General features: G+C 38.7%; 1 protein-coding gene across 1 annotated transcript in view; it reads right to left on the bottom strand.

Annotated features, from left to right (window-relative positions):
- The window catches only part of FREM3 (FRAS1 related extracellular matrix 3), a 99,162-nt gene that overhangs the window by 68,576 nt on the left and 11,016 nt on the right, over positions 1-19,570 (bottom strand). The window contains exon 2 of the mRNA XM_058192506.1: positions 18,043-18,132. Within this exon, the coding sequence (XP_058048489.1) occupies positions 18,043-18,132 (90 nt within the window). The remainder of the gene's footprint in view (positions 1-18,042; positions 18,133-19,570) is intronic.

The following is a 19,570-nucleotide window of genomic DNA, read 5'->3' as shown; positions in this document are numbered from 1 at the left end:
TAACAGGCAAGTTTGGCCTTGGAGTACAAAATGAAGCAGGTCACAGGCTGATAGAATTCTGTCAAGATAACATGATGGTCATAGCAAACACTCTTTTCCAACAACCCAAGAGATGACTCTACACATGGACATCACCAGACGGTCAACACAGAAATCAGATTGACTATGTGCTCTGCAGCCAAAGATGGAGAAGCTCTATAAAATCAGTAAAAACAAGAGCAGGAGCTGACTGTGGCTCAGATCATGAGCTTCTCCTTGCAAAATTTAGGCTTAAATTGAAGAAAGTAGGGGAAAGCCCCAGGCCACTCAGGTATGAACTAAATCATATGCCTGATGAATATACAGTAGAGGTGACAAATAGATTTAAGGAATTAGATCTGATAAAGTACCTGAAGAACTATGGACGGAGGTTCGCAACACTGTACAAGAGGTAGCAACTAAAACCATCCCAAAGAAAAAGAAAGGCAAGAAAGCAAAATGGCTGTCTGAGGAAGCTTTGCAAATAGCTGAGGAAAGAAGGGAAGCGAAAGGCAAAGGAGAAAGAGAAAGACACACCCAGTTGAATGCAGAATTCCAGAGAATAGCAAGAAGACATAAGAATACATTCTTAAATGAACAGTGCAAAGAAATAGAAGAAAACAATAGAATTGGGACGACCAGCGATCTCTTCAAGAAAACTGAAGACATGAAGAGAACGTTTCATGCAAAGATGAGCATGATAAAGGACCAAAGTGACAGGGAACTAACAGAGGCAAGAGAGATTAAGAAGAGGTGGCAAAATTACACAGAAGAACTATACAAGAATGAGCTTAACATCCCTGATAACCACGATGGGGTGGTTACTGACCTTGAGCCAGACATCCTAGAATGTGAAATCAAATGGGCCTTAGGAAATCTGAGCAACAACAAAGCTAGTGGAGGAGACAGTATTCCAGCTGAGCTATTCAAAATCTTAAAAGACGACAAAGTAAAAGTGCTACACCCAATTTGCCAGCAAATTTGGAAAATTCAACAATGGCCACAGGATTGGAAAAGAATAGAATAGAATAGAATTTTTTATTGGCCAAGTGTGATTGGACACACAAGGAATTTGTCTTGGTGCATATGCTCTCAGTGTACATAAAAGAAAAGATACGTTCATCAAGGTACAACATTTACAACACAATTGATGGTCAATATATCAATATAAATCATAAGGATTGCCAGCAACAAGTTATAGTCATACAGTCGTAAGTGGAAAGAGATTGGTGATGGGAACTATGAGATGATAATAGTAGTGCAGATTCAGTAAATAGTCTGACAGTGTTGATGGAATTATTTGTTTAGCAGAGTGATGGCCTTCAGGAAAAAACTGTTCTTGTGTCTAGTTGTTCTGGTGTGCAGTGCTCTATAGCGTCATTTTGAGGGTAGGAGTTGAAACAGTTTATGTCCAGGATGCGAGGGATCTGCAAATATTTTCACGGCCCTCTTCTTGATTCGTGCAGTATACAGGTCCTCAATGGAAGGCAGGTTGGTAGCAATTATTTTTTCTGCAGTTCTAATTATCCTCTGAAGTCTGTGTTTTTCTTGTTGGGTTGCAGAACCGAACCAGACAGTTATAGAAGTGCAAATGACAGACTCAATAATTCCTCTGTAGAACTGAATCAGCAGCTCCTTGGGCAGTTTGAGCTTACTGAGTTGGCGCAGAAAGAACATTCTTTGTTGTCCTTTTTTAATGATGTTTTTGATGTTAGCTGTCCATTTTAGATCTTGCGATATGATAGAATCTAGAAATTTGAAGGTTTCTACTGTTGATACTGTGTTGTCAAGTATTGTGAGAGGTGGAAGTATGGAAGGGTTTCTCCTAAAGTCTACCACCATTTCTACGGTTTTGAGTGTGTTCAGTTCCAGATTGTTTTGGTTGCACCACAAGGCTAGTCATTCGACCTCTCGTCTATATGCGGATTCGTCATTGTCTCGAATGAGACCAATCACTGTTGTGACATCTGCGAACTTCAGTAGCTTAACAGATGGATCGTTGGAGATGCAGTCATTGGTATACAGAGAAAAGAGAAGTGGGGAGAGCACACAGCCTTGGGGGCCCCCTGTGCTAATTGTACAGGTATTTGATGTGATCTTGCTTAGCTTCACCTGCTGCTTCCTGTTTGTTAGGAAGCTTGTGATCCACTTACAAGTCTGTTCCGGTACCTGTAGCTGGTTTAGCTTAGTTAGAAGAATGTCTGGAATGATAGTATTGAATGCTGAACTAAAGTCTACAAAAAGGACCCTTGCATAGGTCTTTGGAGACTCAAGATGTTTGTCGGATGTAGTGCAGAGCCATATTAACAGCATCATCTGTTGATCTATTTGCTCGGTATGCAAATTGCAAGGGGTCTAACAGCGGATCCGTGATGGTTTTCAGGTAGGAAAGCACTAGCCTTTCAAAGGTTTTCATGACTACAGATGTTAAAGCAACTGGTCTGCAGTCATTCAGTTCCTTGATGGTGGGCTTCTTCGGCACTGGGATGATGGTAGAGCGTTTTAAGCAAGAAGGAACATAACACATCTCTAGTGATTTATTGAAAATATGGGTGAAGATGGGGGCCAATTGGTCAGCACAGACTTTTAAGCAAGAAGGAGTTATCTTGTCTGGGCCTGGAGCTTTTCCTGGCTTTTGTCTGTGAAATAGGTCCTGCACTTCCCTTTCTGTGATCACCCAATGAAATGGGGTCAGTTGTAGGAGGCTTGGCTGTTGTTGGTGTGTCTGTGATGGGGGTTGTGGAGATAGGTGGCTGTAGTTTCCTTTCAAACCTGCAGTAAAACTCATTCAGGTCATCTGCCAGTTGTTGATTACCTTCAGCCTGGGAAGGAGGTTTGCCATAGCCGGTGATATTTTTAAGAGTTTTCCACATGTTTGCTGGTTCATTTGCTGAAAAATGATTCTTTTAGCTTTTCAGAGTAGCTTCTTTTTGCTGCTCTGATCTCCCTTGTTAGTGCATTTCTGGCCTGATTGTACAGCATTTTATCACCTTTTCTGTAGGCTTCCTCTTTGGAATGTCGTAGCTGCTTAAGTTTAGGTGTAAACCAAGGTTTGTTGTTACTGTATATTCGCAAGTTCCTTGTAGGTACACATAGGTCTTCACAGAAGCTGACATATGATGTTACAGTATCTGTGAGTTCATCCAGGTCTGCAGAGATATCTTTAAAAATATTCCAATCAGTGCAGTCAAAACATGCCTGTAGCTTTAATTTTGATTCCTCCGTCCAGGTCTTTACTGATTTAATTATTGGTTTTGTGGCTTTAAGTCTTTGCCTGTAAGCAGGTAAAAGGTGAATCATGCAATGATCAGAGTGTCCTACAGCTGCACGTGGTAAAGACCGATAAGCATCTTTTAGTGTTGTGTAGCAATGGTCTAGAATATTCTTGCCTCTGGTGGGACAATTGACATGCTGAAAGTATTTTGGTAGCTCTTTCCTTAAGTTTGCCTTGTTTAGATCTCCCAAAACAATGGCCAGTGAATCAGGGTGTTTGGCTTCAGCCTCCATGATTTGGTCAGCTAGAGTTCGTAATGCCTTGTTTACACAGGCTTGTGGTGGGACATAAACAGCAATTAGAAGAAATGAGGAAAATTCCAATTCCAAAGAAAGGCAATGCCAAAGAATGTTCAAACTATCGCACCATTGCAGTCATTTCACATGCTAGTAAGGTTATGCTTAAAATCCTAGAAGCTAGGCTCCAGCAGTATGTGGATCGAGAACTACCAGAAGTACAGGCAGGATTTTGAAGAGGCAGATGATCAAATTGCCAACATACGCTGGATCATGGAGAAAGCTAGGGAGTTCCAGAAAAACATCTACTTCTGCTTCATTGACTATGCTAAAGCCTTTGATTGTGTGGATCACAACAAACTGTGGCAAGTTCTTAAAGAGATGGGTGTACCAGAGCATCTTATTTATCTCTTGAGAAACCTGTATGCGGGTCAAGAAGCAACAGTGAGAACTGGACATGGAACCACTGATTGGTTCAAAATTGGAAAAGGAGTTCAGCAAGGCTGTATAACAATAACAATGAAAGGAAAGTATTGAACACAAGCCAAGAGAAACAAAATAGATGGAAAGTATCATTAAGCTTCTGCTGTAACAGGTGAAATAAAATACCAAATAGAATGATTTATTTCAGTAAGACAAAGAATATTCTATTTAGAATTATTAAGATTGCCGGGAGAAATATTAACATCCTCAGATATGCAGATGATACCACTCTAATGGCAGAAAGCGAAGAGAAACTAAAGAGCCTCTTCATGCGGGTGAAGAAGGAGAGTACAAAAGTTGGCTTGAAACTCAACATTAAGAAAACTAAGATCATGGCATTTGGCACTCTCAATTCCTGGCAGATAGATGGGGAAGAAATGGAGGTAGTGACAGATTTTATTTTCCTGGGCTCCAAGATCAGCACAGATGGGGACTGCAGCCAAGAAATTAAAAGATGCTTGCTCCTGGGGAGGAAAGCTATGGCAAATCTAGACAGCATACTAAAAAGCAGAGACATCACCCTGCCAACAAAAGTACGTATAGTTGGACCATAAGAAAAGCTGGGCGCCAAAGAATTGAGGCCTTTGAACTCTAGTGCTGGAGAAGACTCCTGCAAGTCCCTTGGACTGTAAGGCGAACAAACAAGTCAGTCCTAGAGGAGATCAACCCCGACTGCTCTTTAGGGGGCCAGATTCTGAAGATGAAACTGAAATACTTTGGCCACCTAATGAGAAAGAAGGACTCACTGGAGAAGAGCCTAATGCTGGGAAAGATTGAGGGCAAAAGAAGAATGGGATGACAGAGAACGAGGTGGCTGGATGGAGTCACTGAAGCAATAGGCATGAGTTTAAATGGACTCAAGAGGATGGTAGAGGACAGGAAGACCGGGAGGAACGTTGTCCATGGGGTCACAATGGATCGGACACGACTTCGCAACTAACAACAACAACAACAAAGGGAAACATAAAGGTTAGTATATAGAAGACCAAACCTAGCTGTTGTGGCTCCAGTCCCCCCCACCCCTGGGCCTGGTCCCCTGCCAGAGAGTGACTCAGAGAGTGAGGGGGAAGGGCCGTCAGGGCTCCCTTCTGCAGGGCCAGCTTCTCTGGCTCAGCTCCAGGAGCCAGAGGCAGGCCAGGTGGAAGAGGTGATGAGGCCTCTGTCTCCTGTATCTCCCCTTGCCCAGGAAATGCTTCCAGACCCAGCTGAAGACAATCAGTCCTGGTTAGATCCCAGGTTTCGTAGACAAGAGAGGCGGGAACAACAGAAGCAGGGGTGGGGCAGGCCTAGAAAGTGCTGAGTCATGGAGCCACACCAACAGGGTATAAAAGCAGGAGAGGCTGCTATACTGCTTCGTGACGAACAAATCAAACTGCCTGGAGAGAACTTGAGCTGAAGTGCTGTTTATTCCTGACTTCCTGGTTGACATGCCGACATCAAGAAAGATAACAGAAAAACCTTGGCAGATGCTCGTTGGGTTGCTGCCAGAGCTGATAGCTGCCGTGGACTCAATTGCCGGCCAATTGAGTCATTTCTCATGCCTCCCGGACTGAGGTGGGGGGACAGAACACTAGCACAGTAGCTTTAACCAAAGACTATCTACTGTTGACCTTACCCCATTCCTAACAGGTCTGTAAGGGGCGTGCATAAGAGCACCAGCGTGCCTACCGTTCCTGTCCTAATGTTCCCTTTGGTTGTATCCAATTCGTATGGTTATTTCATGCTTATACTTATATATATTGTTGTGTTTGACAAATAAATAAAATAAATAAAAATAAAACAGCATAGAGCACTCTAGAATGATAAACTATAGGCTCATTAAGACCAGGTTATGACACACATTATCAATTTATGGATTTTAAGTATTACTGTGCAGAACCCAACAACATTATATGCGGCAGCAGGGAGTAGCAGAGAAGTATAGAATTGTCCTGTGAAATTTGTGAAATAATGGTGAGAAGAGGCTAGTATGAATGTCTCTGTATTATGGGCACTGGAGAAGTACATGCTCCGTTGTTTCCTGTGTCCAGAGTCACAGGAACATTATCTCTTTGGGTAACGAATTTTCCTGTATTAGCCGTCAAGGACAGCTCAGTGGAAGGTATGATATCATGCCAGAGTAAAGGCCTTTGAGTTGTTAAGTACTTAAGAGGTTACTTAAGTATGTCATAGGGAAGGCAAAGTACCTGTTGGATTCACTGGCATTAAAGGTTGGGCACCTGGCTAGACTGAAATGGTGCTCTGTGTTTGCAAAATGCCATTTCATGACTGCCCCGATCCTATCCCATACTGAGTAGTAGACCTGGAGGGAAATCCAAGGATGAAATTTTAGTTGCCATTACCTTTTCCCATTTGGACTAAAACCATTCCACATATTAATGGGGCAAGATCAAGAGGAAAAAAGGCTAGTTTGAGCCAATAGTTTTGTCATTATCACCCCAGCTTTCATTTTCGTAAGGTCTGACTCAATGGTGGATTGCCCTTGGTTCGGACCGGTTCACCAGAATTCAGTACTCCCATCCGTAACCTCTTCATCTACACACTTCCAATTCTACCTCTTGTCCAAATGTGGAAACTTTTTCGCTTTTCATTATGTTTTTCCACAGTGTACCCACTGTTGGCAGTCCTAATTTTATTTTATAAATAAAGCCTTTATTTACAACATTTCTAACATGAGTAGTCAAACTCTAACTTACTTTTATGATATACTTAACATATATAAATATATATTCTGCTCCTAAGAAATACTCTGGAATCATCGTGCCTTCTAAATTATTACTCTCATTATCACTTTAAAGCTACACTAGACTTAAAATATTCATACAGGATTAAAATATAATATATTACTATGATGTCTCCCATTATTAGGCCCAGTACTCTTCAACATCTTCATCAATGACTTGGACGAGGGGATAGATGGGCAATTCATCAAATTTGCAGATGACACCAAGCTGGCAGGAATAGCCAACACTCCAGAAATAGGGTCAAGTTACAGAAAGATCTTGACAGACTAGAACATTGGGCGCTATCTAACAAAATGAAATTCAACAGTGAAAAAAGTAAGGTTCTTCATTTAGGCCAAAAAAACAAAAAGCACAGATACCGGATATGTGGTACCTTGCTCAATAGTAGTAACTGTGAGAGGGATCTTGGAGTCCTAGTGGACAACCATTTAGATATGAGCCAGCAGTGTGCAGCAGCTGCCAAAAAAGCCAACACAGTTCTGGGCTGCATAAACAGAGGGATAGAATCAAGATCACGTGAAGTGTTAGTGCCACTTTATAATGCCTTGGTAAGGCCACACTTGGAATACTACATTCACTTTTGGTCGCCACGATGTAAAAAAGATGTTGAGACTCTAGAAAGAGTGCAGAGAAGAGCAACAAAGATGATTAGGGGACTGGAGGCTAAAACATATGAAGAACGGTTGCAGGAACTCGGTATGTCTAGTTCAATGAAAAGAAGGACTAGGGGAGACATGATAGCAGTGTTCCAATATCTCAGGGGTTGCCACAAAGAAGAGGGAGTCAAACTATTCTCCAAAGCACCTGAGGGTAGAACAAGAAGCAATGGGTGGAAACTAATCAAGGAGAGATGCAACTTAGAACTAAGGAGAAATTTCCTGACAGTTAGAACAATTAATCAGTGGAACAACTTGCCTGCAGAAGTTGTAAATGCTCCAACACTGGAAATTTTTAAGAATATGTTGGATAACCATTTGTCTGAAATGTTGCAGGGTTTCCTGCCTGGGCAGAGGGTTGGACTAGAAGACCTCCAAGGTCTCTTCCAACTCTGTTATTATTATTATTATTATTTTTCCCAAGCAATTATATACTCCAATACTGAGAAACCTTATCCTTAAAACATAACTGATGTAATTATCTCACAAACACTACATTTTAAAATTGTCCTGTTGCTAATTTAAGAAGGGGACATATCTTGTTTACTAGGCATTCTTTATAGATTTCTCTCATGTTATCATGTTATAATAATGTGAACTTATTTATTCGTTGATTAAATTAGTCCCTGAAAACTCACTGGCCACGGATTGGTTTTCTCTAATGAAATACATTTGATTAAGTGAAAGAATACCATGATGGTATTCTGATGGAACTGGTGTTCCCCTATCCATGTCTTCCCAAATCTATCCCAAAGGATTAGACTAGTTGTGATCCTATTCTAGGAACAGAATAGTTGTGATATTGTGGAGGCAAGACAATTTGGTAAAAATTATCTACATTCCTTTCTAGCAATATGATTTATAATTTTTGGAATGCTTAGGCAACCCTAAAGAATTTGGATCATAATTAATTCATTTTACCATAGTTTTGCATTTCCATTCTGAGAAAGTCATAACTATATTTTGAATCTTGAAGTGGTATCTCAGAGTCTGTATGTAATGTTAATCTGTTAATCCTATAATCTGCTTCTATAAACCCAGGTGCTGATTTTCAATGCCCATAATTCTTAACATTCTTACAATGTTGGATTCCTGGATAAGTTTTACTACTTCCAGATTAAATGCTTTTTCTAAGGGAATTTGGATCCTTCAGAAAAAAAACTTTTTTTCTGTCAGGAGGAAGCAGTAGAAATACAAACTAAAAAGTGTAGACCAGAAGTGGACTTCCAAATTTTTAGCAAGGGGTTCTCTGCCCAGGTGCTGGGTGGGCGTGGCCAAGGTGGGCGTGGCCTACTGTGGGGGGACATTTTTGCCATCCCTGGCCTCTGGAGCCTTTCCTCGAGCCTCCAGGAGGGAGAAAATGGCCTCTCCAGGCTCTGGAGACCCTCTCTTCCTGAACTTCCAGTAGGCCAATTTTTCTCCCTCCCCGAGCCTTGGCGCGTGCCCTGCACTTACCTGCATCCAAAATGGGCCGCATGGGGGGTCCTGGGAGGGGTGGGGTGGGTGGGGCCAGCCAGGGGTGGGATTTGGGGGTTCTCTGAACTGTACAGTATCTTAGCTAGAGGTTCTCCCAAATCCCTGCGAACCCCCAGCAGCCCACCCGTGGTGTAGACAGAATATTGGAAAACTCTTATTCGGTATAACTATTAAAAGGGTTATGTGGAAATCAGAAAATTTTTACAGTAAACTATATCACAACACAATTATTTTAAATTCAAAGAAAATGTTCCTGAATGGGACAATGTGCTGTTTCTTTAATCTCTGTGCTTCTGAACTATTAAATAAAATCCTTTCCCCATGTCTACTTTGATAAAGGACAGAAATTGTGATATTAATTAATGCAATATATATATAGTATATGAATAAAATAATCTGGTCTCTATCATAGAGAATTTTATGATAATAAAGTTAATGTGCAAGTGGTGAATATTTTCTCTTAAAACTATAAAACCTCTTGAATCTAATATATTTTTGGGTGGCCATCAGTACAATAGTCTCGTACATTCTCCTAAACCCACAGTACTTGTACAAAATCAGAGAATTGATTTGCCATAACTACTTGAAAGACTAATACCACTTGGCAATATCTAATGTGTTAATTAGAAGAAACTGGGTTTTTTTTCTACAGAGGTAACTAGAAATAGACTCGACATGGATTCAAACATGAGAAACTGAAACTTGTATACCTAGCTAACAACCATTATCCATAGAAAGTATTTTATATTTTCATATTTTATATTTATAGAAAGACAGAAATATAGAATTATGCATCAAAATGGTGAGACCAAAATGGCCGAATCATCTACCAAACACTGAACAAATATAATAGGAATGAGGGGGATCTTTTACAGTGCAATTGATGAAATAAAATGATGTTGGGAAATGCTATGAGTTACCAGTGCAGAAATGGCTATTAAGAATTAAAATATTAATTGTTATCATCACTCACTGGTTTAATGATGTTTCTGAATAGGTATCTGGAAAGCTGTACATGAATTCCATAAATGGAAAATATTAAAATTTATGTTACAAAATAAAGTGTACAGTATATGGGAAAGATATATGAACAATATATTTCAAGTGAATTTATGGCAAAAAGACATTCTGCGTATTTACACTAGACCTATATGAAGATCTTAGCAAACAAATAAATCCCAAATCCTATGGACCCTGGGGGCCTCAAGATAACCTGAAAGTATGTAAAAGAATACATTAATTAATTATATTTATACTATATTAGACTGGATATTCACATAATAATTATTAGCTCAACTAACAGTAAATTAGGCACAAGTATATTTTTTTAAAATGAGAAGTGATAATGAACTAGGAAGTACAGCTTATACAAACAGAAAACACACATATACACACACACACACACACATATCTGCATAAACCGGAGGCTCCAGTTAGTCCAGAATGTGGCCGCGCAGGTGATAGAGGGAGCACCGCGTTGCTCCCATATAACACCCATCCTGCGCGGCCTACACTGGCTACCGGTAGTCTTCCGGGTGCAATTCAAGGTCTTGGTTACCACCTTTAAAGCGCTCCATGGCTTAGGACCGGGATACCTTCGAGACCGCCTTCTGCCGCCGATTGCCTCCCAACAACCTGTGCGCTCCCACAGAGTGGGCCTCCTCAGGGTGCCGTCGACCAAACAATGTAGGTTGGCGGCCCCCAGGGGGAGGGCCTTCTGTGGCGGCACCAGCCCTGTGGAACGAGCTTCCTCCAGGATTACGACAACTCCCCGACCTCCAGACCTTCAGACGTGAACTGAAGACTCTATTATTTCAGCGCGCTGGGCTAGCCTAAGATAAAATGTTTTAGCAAATTTTAATGGGGTTTTTATTGGTTTTTACTGTTTTAGTGATCAGGCCATGATAATATCTAGTTTTAACTGGGTTTTAATGCTTATTTATTATATTGTTTTAATATGCCTGTGAACCGCCCTGAGTCCTACGGGAGATGGTGCGGTATATAAGTTTGATTAATAAATAAATAAATAAATAAAATATACATATATACAAGCAGGGCTTTAGACTAAGGCTGAGTAGCCAAAGGTCAAGGTATCACAATACTGCCTCTCCTTCTGAATCATTTTAAAAACAATAAATATCTAAGGCCTAAGGGTGCCATATATTATATCATTGAGCTGGCAATGCACTCATGCATTCATACATTCTATGCACATGTATTTGGAACAGCTTCTTCACTATGGTGAACAAACAAATAAACCACTTTTTAGTTCGATAATGATTATTAGTCATTTCTTTGGCATTCACCTTCTCTGTGTTTTTCTCCCAGTTGTAAGGGTAATTCATATTGTGTAAGTTAAATATCATGACATGCATAGCTTAGTTGACATGACGGCTAGTTAGAGGATTCAGAAAGATTAAATTATTAAATTATTATTTAATGAAAAATACTAATTTTCAATATGAAATTGAAAATTCTAATGTAGCCCACAAAGCTCTAAGTAAAAAAAAATAAAATCCAGAACCCTCACAGACATCTTTCTGTGAAAATCCATTATGTGAATTACAGCAAAGTATTCTATTTCTTAAACATGACTGGAGATATATAATAAAAGGAGATTATTTCATCTTTGTTTATAGTTCTGTTAAGTAAACCTCTAAAACTATTTTCCTTATAAGGTTTACATTTTGGAAATTTTCATTGTTTACAATGCACTTATTTCAACATACTTTACAACCTTTTTAAAGCAAGCAAAATAAAAAATACATTAAAATTTTAAGTGAATAGATTTTCAAAAGGAGAAGATTACAGATGGTTTATGTTCCTGGTTTGTGAATTATAGAAAAGCTGTATCAGTTCCCAGAAAACTCTGCTAATTTACCTAATAGAAGAATGCAACACTAATTATTATGCCAATAAATACAGTTTGTTCTCAATTTACAACCACATCTGAGTCCAAAATTTCTGTTGCTAAGTAAGCCATATGTTAAATGAGTTTTATTACGACCTCTCTTGCCACAGTTGTAAAGGGAATCACTTCAGTTGATAAGTTAGTAACCTGGTTGTTAAATTAATCTGGCTTCCCCATTGACTTTGCTTTTCAGAAAGTCACAAAAGGTGATCACATGACCTTGGGACACAGCAATGGTCGTAAGTAGGAACCAGGTGCCAAGCATCTGAAATTTGATCACATGATCATGGGAATGCTGCAAAGGTCATATGTGAAAAACGGTCATAAGTCGCTTTTTTCATTGCTATCGTAATTTTGAACAGTCACTAAATGAACTTCTGGGCTACCTGTATTTTGCTATTCATTAGAAGATTTTTATACAATTATTTCAGTTTTTTATCAAAGTTTAAAACAAGATACAAATCAACTTATAAAAGACAATAAATTGAAGCAACAAAAAAGCTAAGCATGATGTCCTATTGTTCTGATTTGTAAATATAGTTAGCAGTATTTTAAATTAATTCTAGGCACTAAGCTTGCCAAATATTACTTTCTTCATGGTACAAAACCATGACCCAGAAAACCACAAGTATATATTTTTCATATCACTGGAATACCCAAAACTGATTTGTTTGTGTAATAGTTATTATTAATATATGAAATATTCTATAATTCTAAATGTTGTTGTTGTTAGTTGTAAAGTCGTGTCCGACCCATCGTGACCCCATGGACAACATTCCTCCAGGCCTTCTTGTCCTCTACCATCCTCTGGAATCCATTTAAGCTCACGCCTACTGCTTCAGTGACTCCATCCAGCCACTTCATTCTCTGTCGTCCCTTTCTTCTTTTGCCCTCAATCTTTCCCAGCATTAGGCTCTTCTCCAGTGAGTCCTTCCTTCTCATTAGGTGGCCAAAGTATTTCAGTTTCATCTTCAGGATCTGGCCTCCTAAAGAGCAGTCAGGGTTGATCTCCTCTAGGACTGACTTGTTTGTTCGCCTTGCAGTCCAAGGGACTTGCAGGAGTCTTCTCCAGCACCAGAGTTCAAAGGCCTCAATTCTTTGGCGCCCATCTTTTCTTATGGTCCAACTATACGTACTTTTGTTGGCAGGGTGATGTTTCTGCTTTTTAGGATGCTGTCTAGATTTGCCATAGCTTTCCTCCCCAGGAGTAAGCATCTTTTAATTTCTTGGCTGCAGTCCCCATCTGCGGTAATCTTGGAGCCCAGGAAAATAAAATCTGTCACTACCTCCATTTCTTCCCCATCTATCTGCCAGGAATTGAGAGTGCCAAATGCCATGATCTTAGTTTTCTTAATGTTGAGTTTCAAGCCAACTTTTGCACTCTCCTCCTTCACCCGCATCAAGAGGCTTTTTAGTTCCTCTTCGCTTTCTGCCATTAGAGTGGTATCATCTGCATATTTGAGGTTGTTGATATTTTTCCCGGCAATCTTAATAATTCTAAATAGAATATTCTTTGTCTTACTGAAATAAATCATTCTATTTGGTATTTTATTTCACCTGTTACAGCAGAAGCTTAATGATACTTTCCATCTATTTTGTTTCTCTTGGCTTGTGTTCAATACTTTCCTTTCATTGTTATTAGTAGGAGTGCATGTTACAAGCCATTAATACTATCACAACATTATTGGTGACTGTAACTAGAAACATTTTAAAAAGGAGGATCCTTCCAAACTGTAAAATGATCAAAGGTTTTAAGGTGCCACCTGCTGGGTAGGGCATAGACATTATGTGACTGGTCAAAGAAATCTTATTTATTGCCATCTAGTACAACTAGATTTCATAGATCAATATGATATAAGCTCACCTTCTGTTTCTAAGAGTGAACCTGTTAAATCTGGATTTAGAAAATGAACAAGTAAATTTGCCAAAGTGTGATCACCCTGGTATAAGTGGCCACCTGGCTGTCCTGCTCTCCCAGCCTTATTTAGGTATTTGCTCATATCATTGGTCACTCTAATGCAGGGAAGTCAAACTGGTGGCCCGTGGGCCAGATGCATCACATGCAGGCCACGCCCACCCCAGCGCCATGAATGGGGCAAATGTTGTGAAACGTCACATGATAGCAATGTAGCGCTGTACGTTTGACACCCATGCTCTAATGAAATAGAAGCCACAGCAGTATATATCTAGCTCCAATGCCACAGCTACATTCTTATCCCTGCTCCAAATATCCTCATACTCTGAAATGGGTTTCTTGTGAGGGAGGGGACGATACACATAGATACTGCTTTAAAGGAATGCCCAACGGTTCAGCCTTGGGGACTATACTTCTCTTAATTTATCAAATAATGAATAGGTGCTCAAATAGTACATCTTCAAATACATTTTCTCCACATCACTCTCTCCTTGTTCTCTGGGAGGGTGGAGATTGTTTCATTGATGTGATACAATCACATACAGATATCAGGCACTTTGAAACTTTTAAAAAAAAGTCCACATCTTTAGATGTGTTTCTTTCATTTATTTCTAATCACCGTTTATTACTGAGAGCAGAAGAAAACAATAGATAAGCTATTTCTTCCTGTTTATTCATTTCCCAAAGTTTCTTCCCAGTAATTCTGAGTGTGTGTGTGTCTGTGTGTGTGTGTGTAAGAAAGATCGAGAGAGCACATGGGTATAAAGTTATTGCAATTCCTTGCAGTTCTGGTAACCACTGCAGCCCCTACAGAATTTATTGTAACCAATATATCTTACTAATCCAGAGTCATATATATGAGATGAATGGCCATACAGTACTGTATACTGTATACATACTGTATACATACATACTGTATAAATCAGTGGTGGGTTTCAAAATTTTTTACTACCAGTTCTATGGGTGTGGCTTGGTGGGTGTTGCATGGCTTTGTGGGAGTAGTTTTGTGGACATGGCAGGGGAAGGATACTGTAAAATCTCCATTCCCTCCCCACTCCAGGGGAAGGTTACTGCAAAATCTCCATTCTCTTCTGATCAGCTGGGACTCGGGAGGCAGAGACTAGATGGGGGCGGGGTCAATCAGAGGTGGTATTTACTGGTTCTCTGAAATACTCAAAAGTTCCGCTACCAGTTTTCCAGAACTGGTCAGAACCTGCTGAAACCCACGTCTGGTATAAATGTATTAATTAACTAACTTAAATGAAGATCTCTGCCTCACTTATCCCATATTTTTGATTATTAGAAGAATTACTATGCAAGATATTATCATAATTCATTATTTCAAGTCTCTCTGTGACTTCTTTCGAAAGCTAAATGTATCCTCCTGGTTACTCAACCTCTATTCCACAAGATTTATGTTTGTACATTAATTATTATGCACCTATGCAATATACAAATAGATTTGCATTATCTATTGTAATTAAAAATAATGCACCTGAGGGCATTCCCTTCCTACTCTGCCAGTAAACCCGAACATCATATTACATTTAATCATACAACTTTTAAAACCAATTATCACCTATTAGCAGCTTCAGTGTCACATTATCTATTACCTTCATTAATCTCAGATCCATTAAAAAACTTCTGATGAATGCATGTGACTTTATTCTATATAACCTCAGCTATTAGCTTTTCATCTTTGGTACATGATTGTATGTTACGAAATCAATCACTGTTTACTACAAAGATAGTGCCACTTATACTAAGTCCATATAAAAAGGTAAAGGTAAAGGTTCCCCTTGCACATATGTGTTAGTCGTTCCTGACTCTAGGGGACAGTGCTCATCTCCGTTTCAAAGCCGAAGAGCCAGCGCTATCCGAAGACATCTCCATGGCCATATGGTTGGCATGATTAAACGCCAAAGGCGCACAGAATGCTGTTACCTTCCCAATAAAGGTGGTCCCTATTTTTCTACTTGCATTTTTTTACGTGCTTTTGAATTGCTAGGATGGCAGAAGCTGGGACAAGTAACAGGAACTCACCCCTTTACACGGCACTAGGGATTCAAACCACTGAACTGCTGACCTTTCGATTGACAAGCTCAGCGTCTTAGCCACTGAACCACTGCATCCCTTTAAGTTCATATACTAAGTGCATAAAAAAGACCATAATCATCTTATATATCTTTAGTACATATGAATTTCAAACAAGTTAGTAAATATTTTTTGCTTAACAGAAATCCAGCATTAAATTTAAACAGCTACTATCTCATATGGTTTTCAGAAAACACAAACATATATAGAATATATTTTGGAATGTAACAAGGTGCCACATCTTTGTGCTGTTTTTTGAAATATTGAGTGTAATGCAAACATTCTCCAAATAAGAAATTTCAAGTCCAATTAATATTTCATTGTACATTGTTTCATAAGAATATTTTTGCCTGAAAGCAAAATTATCAAAGCATGACTTTTCTTTTAAAATCTAGGGATAGTAATAAAGCCTGCGATCATTGTAATCATTAAAGAGTTTACTGATAAATCAGAAAAACTGCAGCTCATAACAGCTTTTTAAAAAAATACTGTATATATTTTTTATCACAACCTTATGCATTTTTAAATGAAAAGAAATTCTACTGGATCTAAACAAAATCAATCCTGATGTGGTTAGGACTGGAGACTGGTTTGCATGGTGAATGTGATACATCTCAAATTATCACTTACTCCATTGGATATTAAAGGCTAAAGTGAGAACAGAATGGAGAACAAAATAGACTTCGGACTATTCTAATATAGCTCTTCCTATGTTATATCCTTATACAGTATATCACAGAAGTAAGTACACCCCCTCACATTTTGTAAATATTTAAATATATCTTTTCATGTGACAACACTGAAGAAATGATACTTGTATGTAAAGTAAAGTATACAGCTTGTATAACAGTGTAAATGTGCTGTCCCCTCAATATAAAGCAACACACAGCCATTAATGTCTAAACTGCTGGCAACAAAAGTGAGAACACTCCTAAGTGATAATGTCCAAATGGGACCCAAAGCATCAATATTTTGTGTGGCCACCATTATTTTCCAGCACTGCCTTAACTCTCTTGGGCATAGAGTTCACCAGAGCTTCACAGGTTGCCATGGAGTCCTCTTCCACTCCTCCATGAAAACGTCATGGAGCTAGTGAATATTAGAGACCTTGCGCACCTCTACCTTCCGTTTCAGGATGCCCCACAGATGCTCAATAGGCTTTAGGTCTGGAGACATGCTTGGCCAGTCCATCACCTTTACCCTCAGCTTCTTTAGCAAGGCAGTGGTTGTTTTGGAGGTGTGTTTGGGGTTGTTGTGGGATGACTATTCTATACTGTCTGGTATAGCCAAATACAGATTAAAATGCTAAACAATTATATATGCCACGATTTTAGTCTCATCAAGTGATTATAATATACACGATTATTTTCAGATATTATCCCATAGTTTTCTTTCCTCAATCATATATTTATTAAAAGATTAGAAAAAATGCTCTTAAAACTTGGAAACTGTAGATCTGAATCTTCATTTCTGTCTCTGCCTACCCCATGTCTTAGATACAGTTTTCCCCATCTTCCAAAAATTTTCACAAAATCATGATTTTAAAAGGACAGCAGTGGAAATGATTAAATATATTGGAAGTAGTTATATTGATTGTGTAATGACAGTGCAGCATTTTTGTATTTGAGGTTCCTCAGAATACACAGGTAGTATGAATGTTGCTAGTCCCTGTCTGCAAGTTTTTAAAACAGATACAATTCCTCCAGGATCATATATCTACCCTTTATAGTTGGCTGAGAAAATAAGTGGCTGCTTTAAAGACATGCAAAGAGATGTGCACCCCTGGTAGCCTGAACCACTTTTTGGAATCAAATCTGGAATACTGCATAGTCCTAAAATGAGCTTTCTTGTGCTCCCCCTTTCTTTGTCATGACTAATTTTAAGATTGCAACTACTAGAACAACATTTAGAGCACCAGCCTTCTCTTAGCAAGAAAAATAGTGAACCCCTCCTGCTATAGAGATGAGACGGAGTTGCAAGGAACACATGTAATAATGTATCTATACCAAGCCAAATCGAATTGTAATTTCCAATTATTGTGTAATCTTGTATATATGATATGAGTTTCAATATCTTTGAATACAAAAGGACTTATGTTTTAAAAAAGCATAGTTTTAGTACACGAATGTATTTTGTGCAGCCTGAATTAAAACAAATTCACAATATGTAATGCCAATATTCATGTGCACACCACTTTAAACCTACTGAACAATTGTAAAAAATAGAAAATCTTACCATTATCTTCAACTGAAAAATAGAAGATATCGCTCGTAGCATTTTCACGTTCTTTCAAGGCATAACATATCTTCATTTCATCGATATCAGCTGATGAGAATGAGAAACATTACACAAGTCAATTATGACATCAACATATTTTCAATACAGTTTAAACTTACCCCTTTGGTTTTGTTTGTTTATTTGTTTAGAATCAGCTTATATTTGTGTAGGTATTCTACACAATATATGAACATCTGAAAAGGTTTAATATTTCTCCCTTTGTCATCTGGAGTACCAAACCTGATGCCCTTCAGATGAATCTGAACTATTCAGGTGCTCAGACTTCAATGTCCAGAAAGAGGTTATGGAATTTCCTCTGCAAAGCATCTGATTGGAGACTGGTTTAAATGATTGTGAGTCACTTGTTTTCATTCAGAACCTATAACTAGGTCTACATATAGTACTGTTAGAGTTTATAGAACAAACCATAGTTCATACATTATGTTAAGCCATAAAACATATACAAATCTCAATAATTTCAACTAACAAATGCTCTGTCTTGCACATTGGCAAAAAAAAATCAAAACATACAATACAAATTAGATGGACATGACTTTGTAGATGACCTTCACCCTGTCAAGGACCTTGGAGTACTCATTTCTAAAGATCTAAGTGCCAACGCCAACTGTAACAACATTGCCAAAAAGGCATTAAGAGTTGTTAACCTAATCTTGTGTAGCTTCTTCTCTGATAATATTGTACTACAAAACATACAAAACATTTGCTAGACCAATTCTCAAGTACAGCTCATCTGTCTGGAACCCGCACTACATATCGGACATCAGTACAATTGAGAGAGTCCAGAAATATTCTACGAGTCCTCCATTCCTCTATCCGCAATAAAATATTTTATGCCACCAGACTTCAAATTTTGGCTTAGACAACTATGCCGACTTTGGTCTGACCTAAGCGTAGTACATAAAATTATCTGCTATAATGTCCTACCTGTCAATGACTACTTCAGCTTCAATCACAACAATACACAAGCGAATAATAGATACAAACTCAAGGTAAACAGCTCCAAACCCGATTGCAGAAAATATAACTTTAGTAACAGAGTGGTCAATGCCAGGAATGCATTACCTGACTCTGTGGTTTCTTCTCCAAACCCCCCAAACTTTAACCTTAAACTGTCTACTGTTGACCTCACCCCATTCCTAAGAGGTCTGTAGGGGCATGCATAAGTGCACCAGCATGCCTACTGTCCCTGTCCTTATATTCCTTTTTACTCTTACTCTTTTCATGTATTCAAATTATGTTTATACTTTTACCTCTTATCTTATATATGCTTGACAAATAAATAAATAAAAATAAATTAAATAAATAAATATAAAGAACAAGCAAATCATATTAAATCTTCATGTGTAAATCCAAGCTATTAATTACTATATGCTCAGAGTAACTGGAATGAAATATAAAACTGATAGGTCGTGCTGGCTGTAATCACTGAATAATACTGTAATAATCAATGGAATGACATCACAGT

Source organism: Ahaetulla prasina, chromosome 8 (assembly GCF_028640845.1).
Source record: "Ahaetulla prasina isolate Xishuangbanna chromosome 8, ASM2864084v1, whole genome shotgun sequence".
In the NCBI taxonomy this organism is placed as follows: Eukaryota; Metazoa; Chordata; class Lepidosauria; order Squamata; family Colubridae; genus Ahaetulla; species Ahaetulla prasina.
The sequence above is the reverse complement of the archived record's forward strand: the minus strand, read 5'-3'. Positions and strand labels throughout refer to the sequence as shown.